Source organism: Myiozetetes cayanensis, unplaced genomic scaffold (assembly GCF_022539395.1).
Source record: "Myiozetetes cayanensis isolate MyiCay16 unplaced genomic scaffold, myiCay2020 scf18, whole genome shotgun sequence".
Classification (NCBI taxonomy): Eukaryota; Metazoa; Chordata; class Aves; order Passeriformes; family Tyrannidae; genus Myiozetetes; species Myiozetetes cayanensis.
The window spans coordinates 10375068-10397367 of NW_026087389.1; the positions used below are offsets into that span (position 1 = coordinate 10375068).

General features: G+C 46.0%; 1 protein-coding gene across 7 annotated transcripts in view; it reads left to right on the forward strand.

Annotated features, from left to right (window-relative positions):
* SLC41A3 (solute carrier family 41 member 3) overlaps window positions 1-19484 on the forward strand; it is a 30189-nt gene extending 10705 nt beyond the window's left edge. For 4 of the 7 annotated variants that reach the window (XM_050312839.1, XM_050312838.1, XM_050312841.1 and 1 more), the window contains 9 exons: window positions 5411-5518; window positions 6339-6410; window positions 7212-7356; window positions 9460-9606; window positions 12235-12379; window positions 13074-13153; window positions 14916-15050; window positions 15834-15982; window positions 18357-19484. In XM_050312839.1, coding sequence (XP_050168796.1) covers window positions 5411-5518; window positions 6339-6410; window positions 7212-7356; window positions 9460-9606; window positions 12235-12379; window positions 13074-13153; window positions 14916-15050; window positions 15834-15982; window positions 18357-18542 — 1167 coding nt within the window. In that variant the 3' untranslated portion in view covers window positions 18543-19484. Of the gene's footprint in view, window positions 1-4136; window positions 4312-4525; window positions 4964-5410; window positions 5519-6338; window positions 6411-7211; window positions 7357-9459; window positions 9607-12234; window positions 12380-13073; window positions 13154-14915; window positions 15051-15833; window positions 15983-18356 lie in introns of those variants that run through there. The other 3 variants (XM_050312842.1, XM_050312843.1, XM_050312844.1) reach the window with 3 other exon arrangements.
* Window positions 19485-22300: the final 2816 nt, after the last annotated feature.

Below are 22300 nucleotides of genomic sequence, written 5' to 3' on the forward strand. Positions count from 1 at the left end.
TTGTGTGCCAGAGATACACTATCCATATTCTTTAGATCAGTAGCTGGGCTCCTTGTAAAGTGGGATAGCAGCTTTCAGACAGGCTGTGTAACACTGACCTTGGTGCATTAGACTGAGTGCTCCCTTTTCTGTATTGAGCTAAACACTTTGGTGATGACTGCTGTGAAGCAACTGGATCACACTGCAGCATATTCCCCTGTTGCATGATATTATTTTTTTCCTTCAAAAATTGCTGATAAGGAGATCTAGGTCAGGGTTGTTATTAGCTACCTGTCTTACTTAGAAGAAAGTCCGTGCTTTCAGTTCTTTGCAAACAATGTAATGTAGTCTTTGGTCTAGAAGGCATTTAGATATTGTTATGAGAGGCTTGCCAGCATAAAACAATTAGCATTGCCTGCAAACTGAGTGCTTCTCAGACAGCTTCTGAGGTGCGTATAAATTTGAATAACTTTCACTGACTTCCAGGCAATGCTGCTGCATTTACACCATTGTGCCCACTATCAGAGTCTATCCCATCTGTCTTTCCTTTGTACTGGTGGCACAAATAGAAATGTAGAATTTGATCTAGTTTGGGTGTCTCATGCCAGTGGATTTACAAATCAGAAGGCTGGCAGATTTTCCCAAGGATATATCCTGCAGTCTGAGCTCACTGTAGTGCGTTGGATTCTCTGGCATTAATACCACAAGAGGAGCTAAATATGGATACTTGAATGTTTGGAAAGACAATACCTTGCTGTTTTTTTCTTGCATTGGAAGAAACAAAGAAGACAGAGAAGCTGACTTAAAGGGAGTATGAGGAATATCAAAGAAGGGTTAACTGAAGTGGCACACACTGTTGCTGTGCTGTTTGTCATCCCCACCTTGTGCCGTGCTTAGGCACAGACCTGTCTTGCAGCATTACAGAAGTTCTCAAAGTACCCAAGATGTAATGTTAGTGGTTAGCAGTTATCTCAGAGAAGGATAAAGTCATAGTACCTGCCTTGGAGTGAAGAGGTCTCTGCCTACAAGAAATCGAACACACTTGCTAAGAACGGGTGTCTGTTCAAAAATGTAACTGTATCCAACCTGATGGAAAACACAGGTATACCATGTTGCACATGTCCTTTAAATACCAGTGTGCAATCTAGTTTGTCTATTTGTTCATTGGACTCTTTGAAACTGAGTCACACATAAAGCACAACCACAGGAACTGTATTTTTTGGTGAAGGTCTTTCCAACTATGTTGAAAGAGAGGCCATCAGTCCACGGGTTAAATTCTCAGAGGAGGAAGCCCAGTGCATTGAGAGTCACAGTTGGCACAGGAGAGATGTTAGTGAGGTGAACTGCAACAGTATCAACAACATTAAAACCAAAACTAGTAGCTGAGAAAATCCAGAGATCTTAGCCTTTAAAGGTTTGGAATACTCTTCTTTGTCTCTGAGCTGTTTATTTTCAACTTTTCTTAATGCAAGTGTAAGAGTTAGAAACTCACTGTCCTGCCCAACTAAAACTTGAGTCTAAGTTTGTTTGCTTGAGGTACTGTAAAACTTAGATTGCAAATCATGAGGGCTCACACTACTGAAACTACAGGTTTTTCTGGTCCAGGAGCCTGTGATTTGCCCATTTTTTCAGTGGTTGGTCTGGCTGAGGAATGTTTTGCCCTGTTTGCAGTCACTGCAAAATTTTCTTAGGAAACTGTGTTTGCCTTTGACGGAGAGATATATGGGCAAGTGCAAGGATTGTATCAAGAGCATATGTGTGAGTTTAATGCAGCTGCTCTTGTTTTATTACATATTAAATATCTTGAAATAATTTGGCTCTGTGCTGGGAGTCCAGCTGACACTTTCTTTTTCAGGGCTGATGTTGCTGTAAAGAGGACAACAAAGTGGAAATTGCTAATCTGTGTCCTATCGAACTTGCCAGGATTTTAGCAGTTTCTGATCCATCTTGGGATGAAACCAAGAACTGCTCATGTTACTGTTTGCAAGAAAAATCAGCAAGAGAGTTTTGTCTAACCCAGTTGACTCTAAGGCTCAAACCTGAGTCTCTCATACTGTAATAAAAAGATACCCAAGGAAGTAGATGTTTGCCTTTTTCTCTTCCTGGGCGTGCAGATGATGCAGTCTCTCTGCAGGGCTGATAGCATGGCACCAGCCTTTTCTTGCTGGATGTTTATGCATCTACTCCAGTGATCCTTGGCCAGCTGGTTGATCCAGATTCTAGGCTGATTGGCATTTCTGGAGACCTTGCAGGGGCCTGCCAGAGTTTGGCCCACTCTTTTACGTTAAGGTGAAGAATCAGATTGAATTTGGATGATCAGATTTCAAACCAGAGAATTCAGGAGGAAAGCTTCCATTTCGTTCTCTACTTCCATTCCAGTTCAGTGGGACACAGTCCACATAAAAGTCACAGACATGAGACGTCCCTGTCCTTTGTTGATAAAAGCCCATGAGATGATGTGCATCATAAATGATTTTGTAATGGCTTGCATGCTGTTTTCCAGGATATTTTGGTATTTCTGTTGGCTTGTTCAGAGCAATGAAAAATCTCTGAGGCTTCTTAGCTGCTGCCGTGGGAGATGGATGTCCTGGAGAGGTAACAGGACATGGTTGGGACAGGTAGGACAATGTGAGGATCCACAGCAGGGCTGGACTGCAGCTGGGGAGGCTGGCTCAGTACATCACAGCCTGCCTCCCTCTGAGGGACCCCCTGGTCAGATCCAGCTGCTGTGGGGACCAGCTGCAGTGGAACACGGGGTTAACCAAGTGTCTTCAGAGCTCAGTTTTAGGGCTGAAGCTCTGTCATGCAGATGTGAAGTTGGAAAGAGTCTCCTTCTGGCTCTCTGTGTGGGTTTGCAATGCAGCGTGGAATGTTTCTTTTCTTTCTAGGCCAGTTTTCATCTCCAAGGACAGAGACAATTCCTAGACTTAGTTCTGCTGTCTTTATTCAAGTAGTTCCTTGCCTGCATAGCTCTAACCTGCCCCACTCACCCACTCCTCCAGCAGAAAGTCCCGACAGTCCTGCAAGTTGATGGCACAGGCACATCTGTTTATTCTGTATTTCTGCAGTTGCTAACACGATGGAGTCCTGGGTACTGTGGTAGAAATCATTATGAATCTGTCCTTAGGCTGTTGGTGAGTCACTAATGAAACTCAAATAGAGGCAATTAAGTCAGCTTTTTTTTATCAGTACAGTTGTGTGATTATTAATTGTTCAGAGCCTATAAGTTTAATGATACATAAGGAAGAGTCCCAAAAAACTCATACCTCATATGCTGAAACTTCTGTTATGATGGTTTGAAACCAAAATTCCTCATGAACAAAAGTATTGGAGCTTACCTAGATATAGCAAAATCATATTTCCCAAAGGTGACAGGTGCAGGAAACATGAACAGTTGAGGGGTTTTGAGGGGTGCTCTTATTTATATGTCTTTTTTATGCAAAATATGCAAGGTCTTAAGTATGAATGTCTTCACACCTCTGTATTTAAAATGTTTGGGGTTTTTACATTGTGACTATGAAGTCTGCTTTTTTCTCCTCTTTCTTTTGAAGGATATCAAAGATTGTTTGGATCTTTATTTTTAATCAAAGAGAGGAGAGACAGGGATATTAATCTTTAAAAGAGATGTCCACCCCTAGCTTTCCTCAGGTATTTAGGTTCCATGTTAACAACTTTAAATGAAATTATAGTATGTCAAATAAGGTGATTATTTTTGTTGTGTGTTGTTGGTTATTTACTCAACAGTAATTAACTCACCTTTAACATTTTGAAACGTGCCTGTTTCCAGGCCACCACTGCCAGGAAATATGCCTTTTTTAAATTGATAATAATGTTTTGCCTCTTATCTGCATGTCTGAGGGGTGTCTTGCCCAATGTGCTCAGGGCTGGCTCAGCCCCACTTTCATTCCAGCTTCCTGAGAAGGAAGCTGTGAGGTCTTCCCAGCAGACGACCACACCACTGGCTTCCCACAGCTTCCCATGGCACAGCCAAAGCAAAACACCAAGCTGTTACACCCTGCACATATTTCCTAACAGGCAGACAGCTGAATGTGTCAACATTTATTGAGTCTGTCCAACCTCCTAGACTTTCAGGTTTACAGAATCACAATGGATGTGAAACAGGTGGGCAGGGATCTGTTGTTTGTTTTGTTCTCTAGCGCCAGATTTAGGGACCATCATGGGATACTAGAGAGTGACAAGTTGAAATTAATGAACACATTGATCCTTCACATGACACGTAGCTAAACTATGGAAGTTTTTGCCACAGGATGGCACATAGGTTGGAGGGGGGAGATTGGATGAGCACCTGAAAGAACAATCCTTGCATCACCGGTAAGTGTGCAGAAAAAACCCACCAGCTCTGTACCCTGTGGCAGACAGTCATAGGCTGGAAAATACACAGGATAATTATTGCATTTACTTGTCATATTTGGATTCTATTTTTATACACCCAAATTTGACTACTGGTAGAGCTAAGGATGGGTTAGATGAACCTTTGACCTGACTCATGGCAGTCGTTCTTTTTTTTCTTGTGTTCTGCTCTTAGGTGGTTGTTGCTTTTACTTCACACTGAGCTGCCCCATTCTGTGATTTTATTCTGGTGTGAACCTCTCTGCCTACAGTGGGACTTTGCCAACATCCTTGAATGCATGGTGGGAGGGGAAATGAATTATGTTCCAAGGCACTGTATGGTCCATAAATTAGAGAAGACATGTCAGTCAACAAAGTTTCTTGAAATTTCAGATCATCTCTAGTGTTGCAGCTGATCCAACAGCTTTGAACAGTTCAGCTTTGGAGAAGCAACAACAGTTGATAGATACTGAAGATACAGGCTCAGCTGTTTGGCTTATGAGATAAAATCCTTTTTCCAACTGTGCTGGGAACATACTTGGTAACAAGAAGACTTAGGAACTGCCTGTGGAGAAGAGATGCACAAATCTCCTTCCCTTCCACCACGAGTCTTAGATGCTTAGTTTGAAGTTTGGTAAGAGAAAACAGACACAACTTTTTGTTGTTAGATCATTTCCAGATCTTTGTGTTTATTCTTATGAGTCTGTTCAGCAATAGATGTTCCTGTATCCAGTGTCAGTGCAACGGATGGAGAACATGCTGTATTTCATTTGACTTGTGAACCCTAATTATTTTTCATGTTATTCTTGGCTAATGCAAAAGGCACATTTTAATTTGTGGCTTTCCAAAATCTTCTGTTACCCTCAAGAAGAAAGACCCTTCCCTGTTAGGACAGTACTTTACTGTGTGTGAGATGAGAAAGAACACTGCAAGCTGAAAATTCCTTCCTTCCTTCACTCCCAAAATGCAACAACAAAGTGCAACAGGGCAGCATCTGCCCCCATGTGCAGATACCTGTAGAGAAACAGCACTGGACTGGTCAGCATCATAAACTGAAGTTGTTGTCTTTGTTTTCTTACAGCACTGGGATGTGTTTCGGACAATTACCGAAGTGTTTATCTTGGTTCCTGCCTTGGTTGGCCTGAAGGGTAATCTTGAGATGACACTGGCATCCAGGCTCTCTACTGCTGTGAGTGTTAACAAGGTGGTGGCTGTCTCTGTGGGGAGGGGGTGATTAGCAGGAGACATCAGGAGATTCTTCATTTATATAATCACAATATGTATGAGATATGCCCTTTTCTGCTAAGTGGAAACTAGTGGTGTGTGAGTGTTAAAATAATGTGTTTGCCCTCATTTTGTAACTGGAACAGAGAATTTCCATCTGTGCTTTGAAGGTGAATTAATCCCAGTTGCTGATATTTGGGGCCCTATGACACATGAAGGAGACAAAGACAGGGCTCCACAGCTGTCAGCTGCAGTATTGGATTGCCTTTCTGTGGGTATTGATCCTTGAGAGGCCGGGGCTTCCCAGCTATCCTTACTCTGGGGGAGTGGCCTGAGGCTTCTTGGAATGTGCAGCACCTTTTGCTACTCTGTATTTGATCTCGTGTATCTCCCTGTGCTGTTTTGTTTACTTTGGGCTGTTTATATCACATCTCAGCAGAACTTGGAGCTCAACAGAGCAATTTAGGGGAAACAAAGAAGGAAAATGGGTTTAATGTGTATATCTTTTTGTCTGTGTGGGATGTGGTGGATATGCCCACTCCACCTTTAGCTGGGTGCCCTGTAATGCCTCTGCATCTCCCGTGTGAGCCTCTGATGCCCCTGGGACACTGGGCTAGAGCACGATGGAGAAGTGTCAAGAAGCAAGTGCAGGGAAGGCTGGGAGATGATGACCTGCACTTGCCTCTCTCTAACAGCCTCTTTCCCACAGGGATCAGGTGAAACTGCCCTCAGCAGCCACCTGTGCCACAGAAACAGGCTTTCAGGGTATCTCTCTTGACTCCTAGGCTAACACCGGACAGATGGATGATGCCCAGAAGCAATGGAAAATGGCCACCTGCAATTTAGCTCTTATCCAAGTGAGTCACTTCAGTTGGGAGATGAAAAAGTCCCTTTTCTCTTGCTGTGCTGCAGACCAACAGCACCTGTTCCCAGCAGTGCTGAACCCAGAGCTGGTGATTTGGGGTGGGTATTGTCAACAGAGCCAAGCAGAGCCAGGGCTTTACTTCCAATAAAGCTCTGTGTGACCCCACAGCTTGTAGTTTAGCTGCAAAATACATCTAGACATTCATTGCCTTTGTGGGTAAACCGAAATAATAAAAAACCTCCTTTTCCAGGGGGAGCTACAGCACCAATCTTTGTTTCACAACAGCCCCAGATAAAGCCTGTCATTTACTGGCAGTGTCTGGGAATCAGCCTTGGGCAGGAGGGGAGAGGTGGGAGAAATGTGCCTCTTGTAGGTCTTTCTGCTGGTTAAAATCCAGCAACCAGCCTAGAGTTTTCACATGGCAAGACCATAAGGCTTGCAACATGTGTCTGTGTGCTTTCCCTTATCTCCTTCCTCCGCTTTCAGGAGTGCTGCCTTGATGGGGAGCCCATTTTTGTGTTGACCAGGGCTACTCCTTTTCTGATGGACTCGGTGTGCTTTGCTGAAATGTTATCTGGCCTTTGCAGGCCTCCAGAGTTTTTCTCCAAACTTTGTCAGGATTTCTTTTGAATCTAGTGGAGCCTCACAGGGATGCTGCTTAAATACATAAGCAATCAGCATCTGTGCCAGGCTTTGCCCTCCGAGCTGTGTGGCAGTGCTGCAGTCGTGTGGAGCCAGGGCTGCCTGGAGACAGAAATGGATGATTGCTCACCAGCTGTCTTTTGATCCCCAGGTCCAGGCCACTGTGGTGGGACTGCTGGCTGCTGTTGCTGCTGTGATCCTGGGGGCCATCTCTAAGGGCTCTGTGGAGCTGAGCCAGGCTGCTGTGCTGTGTGCCAGCAGCGTGACCACGGCCTTCATAGCCGCACTGTCACTTGGTGAGTCTTTCTGGTTCCTCAGATGAAACACGCAGCAGTCAGGTGTGGAATAAACTGTCTCTTCTGCTGGGGAGACCCAGCTGACATCCCTCTGGTCTGGCAGAGGGAGGAGGGATGCAGGGAGCCTTAGCCCTATGTCTGCTGCTCTCACCCCCTCTGCATCCTGCCTTTGCTTCTCTTCTCCCGTGATCTGTTGTTTGCTGGGCTCTTGGCATCCACAGCAGCAATCAAAATGTCCTTCATCTGACACACCAAAAATGCCCCATGCTGTGCATGGGTGTGCATAAACATGCACATACTTACTCCATGTCTCTTGGGTGACACATGAGCTGTCTACACTGGCCCTTTCGCTAGAGGAAGATGAAGTAATGTCATACACAAAGCAGGAAATGGAGAGTCTGTTAGCAGACAACTCCAGACCATGCTCAAGAGGGACTTGGGTCACCCAATACCCTGGGCAGGGCTGTGGCCAGCCCTGTGGCTTGCCTGCTGTGAGCTCAGAGCCCAGCACTCCTCCCCCCTGGTTCTTCCCCTTCAAGGGAAACATGATGGGCTGGATGGTAGGATCTGTTCTGAGTGGCCTGAAGATCATCAGTTTGTAGGTCTGCCATACGAGGGCAGCATGATACCCTGAATAGAGTCAGCTGGCAGAGTCAAATAAAGCAAGTTTTCTAAATGAAAGGAACAAGTTAGAACAAGTGCATATCCTGAAGCTGGAGTCAAAGAGTGATGTAGATGCCTTTCATGAAAAGCATGGGACGAGGCAGTTTTTAAAAACAGCAGCTCAGCTTTCATTACTCTTCCTTACAATCTCCCTGCTCGGTGTGACACAGACAGGCTTTGTTGCTGTACTGTCACAGGCTTGCAGCTGGCATTAGTTTCTTCCCTTGACATGGTCACAGGCAGCCTGTGTGTGGGTGTGCACGACTGGAAGCTGCTATTTTTATGGCCAGGGAGGGAAGCAGCATGAACTGTGCTGTGGAGGAGGGGAGTGTGGGTGTCTAGGATGACTCTTGTGGAAATGCCATGTTGTGCGAGAATGTGTTTCTATATAAGGGATTTTGTATCAAGGAAGGTGCACATGTGGCATTTCTTATGGGAGAGCTGATGATCCTCTGCATGGTCAGCTTTGGCAGGGCTGTGTAGACAGGCACAGAGGAATTGTGAGCTGGAGGGAACCACCACCTCTTGAGCTTTCTTTGCTGTGCACTGTCAGCCATGGAAGCACTTTGAAAAGATGCCATTTGTCTTGTCTCAAGGCTGCCCTTGCTAGTCACACAGCAGTGGAGGCTGGCCAGGCTGGGTTTATTCCAGGTAGCTTATCCACAGGCCTGTGAGATATCTGATGGCTGAGAGATTCCCACATGTTCATCGGGGTTGGGGTTTGTGCTCCTTAACTTACCTGGGCAAGAAAAACCTCCCTCCTCTCCAAGAATGCTGAAAAGCAGCTAAATTTTCCAGGTGCAGCTCAAAGGACAAGGGAAGAGAGGTGACGTGGGCCATCTCCATAATGCTCACAGCATCAAGATCCACACAGTGCGAATTAAAGCAGCCCCAAAGACTCTGGGACATGAGGGGTCAGTTTGATGGATGGGCTGGAACGCTAATGCAGGCTACTGTAAGGAAGTTTGTTGCTCCTCAGTGATTCAAACTTGAGAAATTTTGGTCTAATATGGAAAATATCTTTGTGCTGTGGAATCCAGAGCAGAGGATGGCACCAGGAGGCTACTGCATGCCTGCTGTGAGCTTATCTCTGAGTGTGTTTCATGCCTGGTCCTCCTTCCAGGCAGCAAAGATTAGGCTGCTCAGGAGGGGAGCTTCTACATTCAGGCTGCCTGCTGGTATCTGCTTTGATCCCTGGAATTTGCCTGTGTGCCTCTGGGCCTTTGGAGCAGTTCATAAGGGCAGTCATGCCCCTCAGGTTGGTGAAAGCAAGAGGGCAAATTCCTGGGGATGTCCAATCTCCAGCTGCGTGGTGCTGCTACAGCTAATCTGCTTCTTGCTTTTCTTAGACCCCCATGTCCCTCTGAGAGCCAGAACAGCAGCTCTGGGGTGAAACACAGCGGGATACATTCTCTGATGCTTGCTCTGTGTCTTCTCTAGGTCTGGTGATGATTGGCGTGATCATCGGAGCAAGGAAAGTTGGGATCAATCCAGACAATGTTGCCACACCCATAGCAGCAAGCCTTGGAGACTTGATAACCCTTTCCCTGCTGGCAGGAATCAGCAGTACACTCTTCAAATACATAGGTACAGTGTTTAGCAGGGAATTGCAGCTCAGCAAGGAAGGGATGAATCCACCTGAAATTACTGCAGGATGCTTCCCTGTTTCTGGCATGTTTCAGAATGGAGGCTGTTGTGCCGCTGGGGTAGGAAGGTGACCAAAAAGGCTTTTTCCAGACTTTCTATTAGTAACAAACTGGAAGGCAGAGCTCTAAGAAACACAACTGGGATCTGTTAAAGAAATGGCCAACACATATTGTGCAGCTTTGGAACAGAAGGTTGGCATATGTGACACTGACTCTGTTCCTGGATCTGTCACTAGCCAAGCATAACTATTTTCTGTGTGTGGGTAATAGCAGGTCCTTCCTTGCAAAGTGATTTTGGGTTTTAGCATTTTTAAAATATTCTTGTATCTTCTTACGTGGAGAGTCATGGATGAACAAGGCATCAGATTGGAAGAAGGAAGACTGCAGTGTTTCATATTTGCAGGACTCTAAGTAGGACTTATGGCTATGGTGTTAAGCTGTGCTGCTGATTGGCAAAGACTTGGGCACCTGTTGATTCTGAAAAGCCCAAAACATCTTGCTACTTGGTGATATATGCCTGACTGCTGCTTTTAAAGTGTTAGGCTATTTACCACAAGCCTAACCTAGAACAGAAATGGGAAAATAAAAAGATCAGCAAACTCAATACCATTTGACACTCAAACTGTTGCTTCAGACTGAGCAGAAGCAGCGAGGCAGCTGTTCTCAGTTTGCATAACTGGTTCCATATGTAAGCACAAGCGAGGGAGTGAAGGAGCACACACTGAAGGGAGAGGCCTATGAGTTGCTTCTGTCTAATCCCCCTTGAGCTTCAGAGTGCATTTTTTTTTAGCAGGCTTTTTCCATGATGCCATCACACCTTCCTCTGTAAAGCTAGGTTGTCTTTCAGTCAATATATCTCAGATAATATCTCCTAGGGAGCACAGGGCAGAAGAACGTCATAACCTCCATGGTTGTGACCAGAGAGAATTTTTGCAGTTTTCAGAGTAGTTTAAATATCCTCTTGAGACTGCAAATACTCAGCACAAAGACACCAAATCATTGGGAGCATGAAGTGAAGCAGGTACAAGGAAGGCACTGCTGATGGTGGCTGAATAAATTAATTTCCCTTTCCAGTGTACAGGAAGGTACAGTCATGCTGTGAAAACTTCTGGGTCCTACAAAAATGTATCCTTCAAAAACACTGATGAGACTGTAAGTTTGGAGTACTGTGTGCTACCTGATGCAGCACCATTCCCTTCTGCAAAATATCCTTTTGCCAGTGAAGATTTTAATTTTTTTTTTTAAATTGACTCTGATCCTTCTCAGTCCTGCATAATGGAGATACAAACTGTGCCAGAGGGTTTCAGCTTGTTTATGGGCTGTGTGTGAGGGAATGTGGCAGAACTGGAATGTGGAGACTGAAGGTCATTCATCCCACCAGGAGTCTCTCTGTGGGCTTTGATAAGGCTTGATAGACTCCAGTGCTCTCTGTCTGCATTATTTAGAAAGGAATTAATTGCTCGAAACAACAAGGGGTGTGGGTAGGAGGCCCAGAACAGCAGCTAAGTTTGTCATACAGCCCATCTCTCCTGAATGACTCCAGGGGGTAAAGTGCACTGGCCCAACAGTATCTACAGCTGTTTACACCCCAGAAATGGTTGCATTTCAGTGCCCGCTAAAGCCACTCATAAGGAGAGCACATCCTTGTGTAAGAGCCCTTGATTCGTGGAAGGTGTCATCACATCAGTGCTGTCTCATCCAGGTAGGCCAAGGCCCTGGGAAAGACATTTTAAAAAATGCACACTCTGAGTTTGCTTTGTCTCCCAGATTACCTGCAAAGTCGGTGTTCCATCCCGCTGCCTTTGGCCCCAACACAGAGACCAGATGGAGAGCTTTGTTGATGAAGCATTTTTGTGTCGAAAGGGTTGGCATCAGCCCCATTGCTTGAAGGTGTTTCTCATGCTTCTGAGTCATATTTATTTTCTTTTAGTGCTGCACATTTGCTTATTTTTTGATTCCTTTGCTTCTAAAAATCACTTCAATTTTATGCCTCTGCTGAATGGAAAAAGCACCTAATGGAAACACATGTAAGCTAGCACAAAAGAAACCGCAGATCTTAACAGGCTTGTACGTGCAAGAGAACATTTGTTCCTATAGAGCAGACCAGCTGTTCAGCAATTCTGCCAGCTTGCCACCTAAAGTACCTCTTACCTCTTGTTTTAGGTGAAGGTGTGAGGTGTCTGCCCCTACGTGTGATACAGCTTCCACACAGGAGTTTCCCCCTTGCCCTGCTGTTTGATCTGTACCTGAAGACAGAAATTTTGTAACTTTATGTCTTTCTTAGTTGGAGATGGAATTGGAGACTTGTTCGTCTTCAAATGTAACTTGCTTTGAATCCTGCTAATTTTCAAACAGCATCCTCTAGCAGTGAATTTCAGGGATTTATTATGGATTTCTGTGGTGGAATGAGGTGGTTTTGTGTGGAACATAATGGTTCATGTGATTTTTCTACTAACATAAATCGGTTGGAGCAAGAGTCCAGCTGCCTTTCTTCTCATCTTTATGCAATTTGATTTTGGCAACCTGTGAGGCTATGAGCGTTTAATTCAAGATTTCTTTTCCTTGCCAGATGTGAAATACCTTTCTCCTCTGATCTGCGCTGTCTTCATTGTCATGATCCCTCTCTGGATTGCTATTGCCAAGCAAAGTCCGTCTCTTGCCGAAGTCCTGAAATCTGGATGGCAGCCGGTTATTGTCGCAATGAGCATCAGCAGGTAAACCAAGGAGCAGGTCCCAAACCCACACGTGTGTTCACACTGCAGAGAGACCCTGTGCTCACTTAGAAGGCCATCAAAAGTGAAACTGGAAGAGGAGCAGAGGGGTATTTGTCCAGAACTTCTGAGCCATTGGTGGCCCTCCAACAGGCTGTGAGATAGCAGATAAGGAGTCTCCAAATCACTGGAAAAAGAAAACCATTTTAAGTCTCACTCACATCCAGGCACCATGTGGGTGCAAGCCAGGAAACAGAAAACAGAGATGATGACCATCATGAATTGTCAGGCTTCAACTTCATTTTTATCCAACTGTAAAACAAAAAGACTGGTGAATGTAGAGGCAGGTAGTTCATTCCTCCTGTGCTGCATGTTTCAGATCCAACTGAGATCTGGGAGAGAATTTTAAAGCATTGCTAAAGGCAGTATAGAAGTGTAACAAAACTTTGGGGGAGGATGATAAAAACTTCCCTAACTACTACTAGTTTTGCTTAAGGGCAGGCAAGGAGGTCTCTGTGAACTCATTATGCCATTAACAAAAGCTGTAAGGTTATCTCTTGGTGGAGACTGAGCTGTAAAAGGAGTACCTGGTGAATAGTCCAGCCCTGGCAGTGGGGAAGATGCAGTACCCATCTCAGTGTGCTACTTTCACAGCATAGGAATTGATCCACACTCATTTCCTGTCCTTTTTTAACAGCATTGGTGGGCTCATCCTGGACAAAACTGTAACTGACCCAAACTTTGAAGGCATGGCAGTTTTCACACCTGTGATTAACGGTAGGTTGGGCATGGGGGGGGTTCTCTTCTTTTATTTGTACCTCCCCCTCCTCCCCAAAGGTTCTGGTATCCACTGTAGCCCCTACACAGAAGTCAGAGTTCAAGTCCCTCCTCCCATCGTGAGTGGAAGTGAAGCTACTGGTCCCTGTTACATCCCTGCTTACTCATGTCTTGAAGCGTCTCTGGAGCAAAACAGCAGGTAGGGCTGGAAAATACTGACAGAGCTGTGGAAAGGTTAACAGCATCTGATAGTTGTCTCTGAGAGCTATGTTGACGATGTTCACAACATCAGACCTATTAGGATGTCACAATAAATCCATTTTCCTTTGTCACTCTCCCTCCACTTGCTAATTTGAGCTGTGAAACCATCCCCTATACAGGTTGTTGGTAAAGATATGTTAAGATTATATATATGGGTTGCATATAGAGGGATTTATATATTTTTATATATATATCAACTTTTGTGTGTATATTTATATTTATTGGAGTCCTCACAGTACTTTTATACACACAGATATCATTACAAACTGTTGGGAATCCTGGGGTCAATGAGGATCCACAGGTTTATTTTTCTGCTGTTATAAGGGAACCCCATGTTCTTAGGATAGGCTTGGCCTCATGCCACTCTCAAAGCATGGTGTCATCTTGCAGCGTCAGAGGGTGTCACCAGCTGTCACCTTACTGGATCTGCATAAAGCAGCCACCTTGCTGACAAACCCTTTCCAGCAGGGTTAGCCAATGAATCTGATTGGAAAAGTACATCAACAGCAGTTTAGTTGAACAATCACTGACCCAGATGTTGCTCTGTGGGGGCAGGTGACCTGTTTGGCAGAGCTGGTGGTGGAGCTGTGCAGTGCTCTGTGTCTCTGCACAAGTAGCTCTTCACTTGCATGTGCAGGGGAGTCCTGCAAAGTGTGGCAGTGCAGGGTTCAGAAAGTTCCCATCTTGAGCTATAGCGACATGATCTTAGTATTTTCCTTTTGTCTGCCATCTGGAAAAATCTCATATTTAATGATGGAGCATTTTTTACTTCAAGGAAGGAGAAACATGAGAAGCCTGCAGCATCTGGCTCACTTTTATCTTTTCTGTGACATTTCTACCCTGAAAATACTCAGGGTGGTGGAGGTTTACTCTGTAGATCATTATCCCTCTATTTTCTACTGGAAAATGTAGCTGCTTTTTCATGTTTGCTAGAATTAATCAGTCTGGAAGGAATTAATTTCCTTTTAATTAGCTAGCATATTTGGGCTCTAATTCATTCTCATGATTTCTTCTCATTTAACAAAGTCAGATGCCTTCATACACACATATAATCACTCTCTGTGATGTCTGTTGTCTCAAACAATAATGATTCTCTGGGTAAGTAAATCCAAGAAGTGGCCATGAGCAGCATCTGCCACTGCCTGCACTGCTTTCTCCAGGTGTTTTTAACAGCCTGTGTCAAACCAGGTGCAATTACATCATCTCCATAGGCCACGTGGTATTTACATCCAGTGCTGGGGAGCAAGGGAAAAGGTTTTCAGTGCAGCAGTCAGAAGGAGACAATCACTGGAACCTTCCTGATTTTTAGGAGCTGTTCCTGCAAACTGAATAGCACAGCATCCCCTTAACATGTGGGATCAGGTTTCCTCTTTTTCTCACTGCTGCTCTCAATGAGCTCGTAAGTGAGTGTAGATTGACTCACCTTGTGCGAGGTTTTAGACTGATGTTTCCTGCTGTGCTGAAGGTGGTTTTACAGATTTTCTGTGTTTTGCCCTCATAGGTGTTGGAGGGAATCTGGTCGCCATCCAGGCCAGCCGAATTTCTACATTCCTGCACTTCTGGAGCATGCCTGGAGTTTTGCCATACAAGATGAGACAAAATTGGCCCAACCCATGCACCACATTCTTCTCATCAGGTAGACCCTGAATCCTAGGTGTCCATGTCTCACGGCCTGTCACCACAGATAGCTCCTTTACCAAGCCTGGTTGGAAAAGGTCTAGGTGGGTTTCAAAGGCTTCCCCTTACAGGGAAAATACTCAGATCAGAGAAGAAGCATCTTTGCAGAGGGCAGTGTGAAAAAGAGGCTTGTTCACTGCTCGCTGGCATGGAAAGAAAGTAGCCTTCAGGGAGCACTAAAGGAAGTAATTGAAAAAGAACCTTAGATTTGATCTAATAGAAAGTCATTTTAACCATGGCCAGCCTAGAGCCATAACCTGTGGACAGAGGGGTGAATAGACCATAATCCTGCTGAAAATCAGTGATTTCTCCATCTTCAGCATTGGATATACCTAAGCATCAACAAAATTCGATTTGGGTCTGTTGTCTTTACAGATTGCAAATTCCTCTTGATTTTCCCTGCTGGGTTGGGAGTTAGTGCTAGATCAAACTATAAACTGGGAAAATGTGTTGCAGCAAGACAGAGCAGAAGTTGTGGGAGGCAGAGAGCAGCTGAGAGGAGTGTCTGCGAGAACTGGAGTGGATCAGCATGGAGTGCACAGTCCCTGGCACACAGTTTCAGTGCTAGACAAAGCTGCTGGGCTGATCCTGCACGTTGCTGTGTGATCTAGAAAAGGCACCAGCCTGTAGTTGGTGGGAGGGGACAGTCCCAAGTCTATGCAATAAATATGCAGCTGTGTCCTGTCCTCCCACCGCCCTCTGCAGCTGCTGTTACCCCTCTTTCTGTCTCTGTCCTCTGCAGAGGTGAATTCCAAGTCAGCCCGGGTCCTGTTCCTCCTGGTTATCCCAGGTCACCTCGTGTTCCTCTACACCATCCATCTGCTGCAAGGAGGCCACACGTCTCTGTCCTTCACCTTTGTGATGTTCTATCTGACTGCTGCTTTGCTGCAGGTAAACCCTAAACTCTCAACTCAAAGGAACCTCTCAGACAGCAAGAATAAAAGCCTTCTCCAGGCTAAACAGGAGTCACAGTAAAACACCCAACAGCAGCCACCATTTCCTGTCATTTCAGGTGTGCTTCTACCAAGCATCATGTACCTTCTGTGGGTCCAGTAATACTTCATCCAAATTGTGAGGGTCTAGTTTCTCATATGAGCATGACTGCACTTTAGGGTGAGTGAGGGATCAGATGTGAGATGAGGAACAAGTTCTCATCATCCCTGAGCTGCAGTAAGTGTGCAGAGACACATTTAGCAAGCAAGTACCTTTTTTTAAAATGTTCACTCGTTGAGTCCCTAAGCTCCAAGTATTTCTAGACTGCCACTTGTCATTCCAGCAAGGGGCAAGTGAGAGGCAGTGAACTCCAGCCAGCAGAGAAACCTGCTCATTTTGGAAACCAGTGTCACATATTAAGGTGAAGAGCTAGGGAATTCATCGGGGCAGGGCCATGAAGGTCAGAAGTGGAGGGAAAACCCAGGCCTGAGCAGTTCATCTTCAAAGGTAAAAGTTCTGGATAGGCAATGGGCATTTCATTCAATTTGTTGTGCTTGTTCTCTTCTTCTGTTTTTCCTGCCCTGTAAACTTTGTCATCTCACCCAGAAATGCATGTGGCTGTTGCCTGAACTCACAGAGGCTCTAACTTCACTTGCCCTTTTAAATCAGTGATTCATTAATTTGCAGGGTGAGGTGGCTGACTCTCACTTTGCCTTACAAGCAGCCTCCTGTCTTCGGGTGAATTCCTTCTGTGTGCAAACAATCAGTTTCTCTCGACCTTTGCACAACCCTAAGCCCAGCAGCACAGCCACAGTTGTAAAGGAAAATATTTATTCTTCTTTTTATGCATCGAGGTAACTCCTCAACCAAAGCCAAGCATGAAAATACACAGAATAAATGACAGTGTAAAGAGCAGCATCCCAGCAACACCAGTGACCCCAAAAGATTCCCATGAAGGCCAGTGGAGGAGAATGTATTCAGCCTGGTTCTTTTTCCCCCTCTGGCAGAGAGAAAGAGGAGGGAGAAGTTTAGGTCAGCTGGAAGAAGCCCAAAGAGAAAGATCAGAAGCCTAGAAAACATGACCTCAGAGGAATAACTGAATGCACTGGGGTTAGCTAGTCCAAAGAAGAGAGGCCTGAGAAAAATATGGTTAATAACCTTTAAACTACCAAATTTCTGTAGGGAGGGACAGAATAACATTTACTATGTGGTCACTAGGGAGAAAATATGAAATCATGGATTTCAAATGGAAAAAGGCAGATTTATGTTAGACCTTGGGAAAAACATTAACAGAAAAAAAAAGCCACAAGACTGATTGCTTAGAGTGTGGCATCTCCAGCTCAGAGGGCTGTTTAGCATAGGTTAAGCAAATTTTCCGTTAGGCACATTTGATCGTGAACTGAGGCAAAGGAATGATCTGTGTAAAACCCTTGAGTTTCCAGCCAGCTTTAGTTTCTGTGATTCTGTTATTTAATTTGCTTCCCCCATTTCTCCTCCCTTTCCCTCAGCCAATTTTCACCTTTAGAAATGCCACCTCCGGCTTTGGTTCCTGATGTGCTGTGGTCTCCCATGGAGGGACCACAGATGTGGAGAGCAAACTCTCTATCTCCCTTCTTAATTCAATTAACAAGACAGTCTTTAATCTTTAACCGAAGCATTTTTTTCCTCCATCTGTTTATCAGAATTGGGAATGAAATAGGAATTAAAAGAAATCACAACAAAGATTTTTAAACTGTTGAGATAAAAAAAAAAGAGAAACTATTTTATTTTTTTAACATGTCAGTGCTGCTTGGGATAACTTTGATGTAAAAACTGCCTCAAACTCCAGTTGTCCACTGAGACTTTTAGGAAAAACAAAGCACATGTGATGTGAATTTTTAATGGAAAAAAGAAGTTATCCTTTGGGGTTGCCTGCATTTCCAGAGCAGCCCTGTGTCTGGTGGAATGAATGTGAACAGTCCAATTCAAGGCATGGGAAGTAGGAACTGTACCTTTGGGAGATGCTTTTGGTGTGGCCAGACTTGTGTTTTGAGCAGGAGATGCTGGTGAGCAGTTCAAGTGGAGTTCTCCACACTTGTGGCTGGCAGCACAGGGCAGTGGCACCAAGGGTGGCTGGTGCCAGGCAATGCAGTGCCAAAGGGTAGGAACCAGATACACCCAAGCCAGTGCAGCTCCATCCTGCAGGGAAACAGCATTTCTCTGGGGATGGTGTGAGCTCTCAGTGATCCCTGTTAGCTCTGGTACCTTGGCCATGACCATTTCACTTTGTCTGGGAGCTATGGGATGTTGCCTTCTTGCTGCCTCACAGCAGGGCCTTTTTGCCTCTTCCCAGGTGGGAATCCTGCTCTATGTGGCCGACCTAATTGTGCGTCTGATGTGGAGGAAGGCTCTGGATCCGGATAATTTCTCCATCCCCTACCTCACTGCCCTGGGGGATCTCCTGGGCACTGGATTCCTGGCCATCTGTTTCCACCTGGTTTGGCTCATCCACGGCGCAGACATGAACCTGGGGAACTGAGAGACCACGCGTTGCTCCGCATCACTCGTGTGATGCGGTGCTTTTCTCTGGGACAACGGGGTACTTGGCGATGATTGCTGGGTCACCCAGCTGGATTGGGCCTCCCCTGCCACCCTGACACCTTCCCTCCCCATCGTGCCTTACAGCTGGGCTCGCCCGCCCCGAGGAATCAGCACCCACAGATTGCACCCTGGCAAGTGAGCGAGCCGGTTTTAAGAAGCACCCGCTTCTCACACCTGCACCTGGCAAACAAGGGGCTAAGGAGCATTTGGGCCATTGGTAATGAATGAGCATTTTGGTCGGTGGTTTCAGTCCACCTACAGAGCCCTGAGGCTGCTCCAAAGCCTGCCGAGGTCACTGCACCTGATCCTGCAAGTGGATGTTGCAGCCCCTCCATTGGTAACTCTGACTTTCCCTTAAGGGAAATTCTTTATTCACCCCTCTTTGCTCCTGCTGAATCCCTGGAGGAGGAAAGCAACTAGGTCTTTAAACTTGTCTCCTCTCCATCGGTCAGACAGACGCTCAGGATCTGAGGCAGTGAGCTGCTGGCTCACACCCAGCAGGAGGTTATGTAGGGATACCACCTACCTGCCCTGGCAGCATCACTGGTTTCTGACCAACAAGCTGGTTTGATTGCATTTTGGGGGTAGGAAGGTTTGTTTTTACGGTTTATGAAATGCCCAGTAGTTAAAATGTTTATGGAAACACACACATAAATAAAGTGGGTAAAAAAAAAAGTAATCCTGTGGATTTGGGGATTGTTTTTCTCTTGCTATGACTCTGCCTGTTTCTAGTTCTAACTTGTCAGGTAGAACTTCTTGCTTCTTTCTCATCCATTCAGGGTTGTACAATGCAATTTTAATAGGGCTTCTGGAAAATCCTTTCCTAACCAGCCTTTTGCTGCCCATGTTTCAGGTTAAAATTAAAGCCCATTCCCTCTCCCACAGTTGCCACCCACTCATTAACAATTGCTCTGGGATGAGTCTTGAATCTGCTTGTGTGTGTAGAGCTTGTGTTGGGCTGTGATGACTGGGCACGAAGATGTGGCCAATGACTCCTTCAGTCCTCACTCCAGGGTGGCTCTGGTGCTGTCAGGGACATGTCAGGGAGGGGTTGTGGGGATGAAAACATCCCATTTTCAGTGCAGTTGAAGAAGCAATAGGGTCATCTGGATAATAAGATGCTGAAGAGTCAGGAGTCAAGGACATGGATCAAACTTTTGAAAAATGTCACTAGGCCTCAACTTTAAGAATAATCTTGTTGGAGAAGGAAAAGGGGAGGTCAAGTCCTCCAGCCTGCTGGCAGACAGGGGCCTTGTTCAAGGACTTGCTAGCTCTAAACCACTTAAATCTGAGCTGCATTGGGTGACTGCTGGTGTTGGGTCTTTCTTTGCTTCCGGTTCTGCTCTGGTTTCCCAGAGCTGTTCCAAAGCTGAGGCCCCTGCATGGCATCTACACTTGGCTAAAGGCCCCTAAGAGCAGAAGCTGTTCAGTTCTGGGCTGCCAGGTGTGGGGAAAAGCACTCCTTAAAAAAATGCTAAGCTGTTGCCTCCCCCTTCCCCCATTTTTTTGGTTTTGAAGGATAAACGAAGTCCCACGCTGGCTTCACGATGGGGAGCTCTCAGCATTCGAGGCACACACACTCCCCCAGCTCGGGCCTCGCCGCTTTATCTCCCGCTGCAGCCTGTGTGATGTCGGCTCTGCTCGGCTGCGCCGTCAGCCCCGAGCACCCACGTGTGATAATTGCAGCCCAGCAGCTGAGGGGGCCGGCGGGGAAAGCAAATTGAGCGTCTGATTGCCAGTCCCCGTCTTGAGGGGGCTGCGTTAGAGCGTTAGAGGGTGCCTACGTACATATTTTAATAACTTGAGCTTAGTGTTTTATTTTGTAAACCTTTATTAGCTCCTCCAATTTGGCACTGGCTCGAGCAGTCCTGGAAAATAACTCCTCGTGCCTCAACACCAGCATTCCTTCTCCTTGTTGCGTGTCCCCCACTGCCTTGGAGAGGTCTTCTCTGGAGTTTGGTGCTTTTGCTGCTCATGTGGCTCAGGTAAGGCTGGTTCAAAAGACAAGCTGCTGAAGACACCCCAGACCTCTACAGGATCCTGAACACGTGAAACTTTTTCTGCTTTCCTCTTAATAGCACAGATTTGCCCTTGCTTCCCCCAATCCTGCAAAAGCCCTGACTGGAGCCCGTGGCTGGTGCAGACTACAGGGGACCCCAGTCACGCTCCAGCATCAATTCCCACTGCCCAACACACAACTGCTTCTCTATCTACTTGCAGCAAAGCCCTGGTACTGGTAAATCCCTTCATCAGGGATTTCTGGGAAGAACTCAGCCTAATCTGGTTGTCACTGTTGACAGAGGACATGGATGGGAACACATAATGGATGCCATCCGTGTCCTGCTTGTGGGACTCAGCTGGGCCAGGGTGACCTATGCTGCACCTTGCCTGTGCTGGGCTTGTGGGGTTCCCCCCCTTGAAGGGAGGCACTGGGGCTTGGAGCTTTTGTGGGGAGATTACAGAGGGCACAGCAAGACGTGCTGTTCTCCAGGGTACCCCTTGGTGGACAGCCAAGCTTCAGCCTCGTGCTCATGCACACAGTGCAGGGAGCACACTTAAGACTCAAAATTGCTTCCAGCCTCAAGCGAAATGATATAACCAAAGGAAATGGTTTCAATAAGAGGGAATTTTTTTTTTTCCTTTTTTTAAGGGCAGCAAGAGGCTAGTTATCTGGCTGTTCAGACTGTTTACTCTTTCTCTTTCCTCCTTTTTTTTTCCCTGTGCAAATGAGAAAGGGCATTTGCTAACAGCGGTTATATGTAACCCTGGATCAGCATTCCTGTAACTCCATGTGAACCTGCTCATCTAAGAAAGTACCCCCACCCCTTCCAGTGACTGGTTAGCGCTGTTCCCTCTCTCTGACACTGGCTCCCCTGGCCATCCCAGCAGGACCAGAAGCCCCTGAAATATCCAGGCATTCTCCCCCTTCCCTCCCCTGAAAAGCAGAAATTTGGTGCTTAAATGCCTGCAGGATCCTCAGCTTTTAAGAGTTTTCAGTACATCACAGAAGGCCCTACCTGGTTTTATGCTCCCTATGGTGTTGTGTTCGAGTGATTTTGTTGGGGAGAAGATTTGGGGAGGGGGTTGCTTTCCTTCCTTTTCCTCCACAAAATTCACAGTTTCAGAGCAAACCTATGTGGGTAGCAGAGCCCAGACAGCGTGTGGACATTTCATAGTGATTTCTGTCTTTAATCTAACGCAGCGGGGAAGTCATTGCCAGCAGTGGGCCTGGCTTCTCTGCTGCTGTGTCTGTGTCATTACTATGTTTGGCTTCTCACCAGGCTGGAGCCACCCCACCAGAGTCACCAGCACCTCTGTTTGAGCCAGCAGTGACTTTTATTTGTATTTCATCCTTGTATCTTCCAAGTAAACAACATCCTGAAAAAGGGAGAAGGTGTATTAGCAGTGCAGTTACGTTCACTCCTGACATCCGTCATTAGTTACTCCCCAGTAAACTCAGGTTCACGTCAGTGTTGTGGGACAGGAGCTGAGGAAGGGCATTGGAGTTTGGGAGGGAATGGGTGCCTGCCCACAGTGCCAGTGTGTTGAGGCCTCAGGGAGATCCCAGCTGAATTGGGAAGGAAGGTCAGTCAGGGGTTCCCCCATTCCTGGGTGCAGAGCAGTTTCTTTTTGCAGGCAAAGAAGAGATTGTCACCCTCTGTAGAGACAGAAGGGAACAGGAGTTTGTTTTCAGGA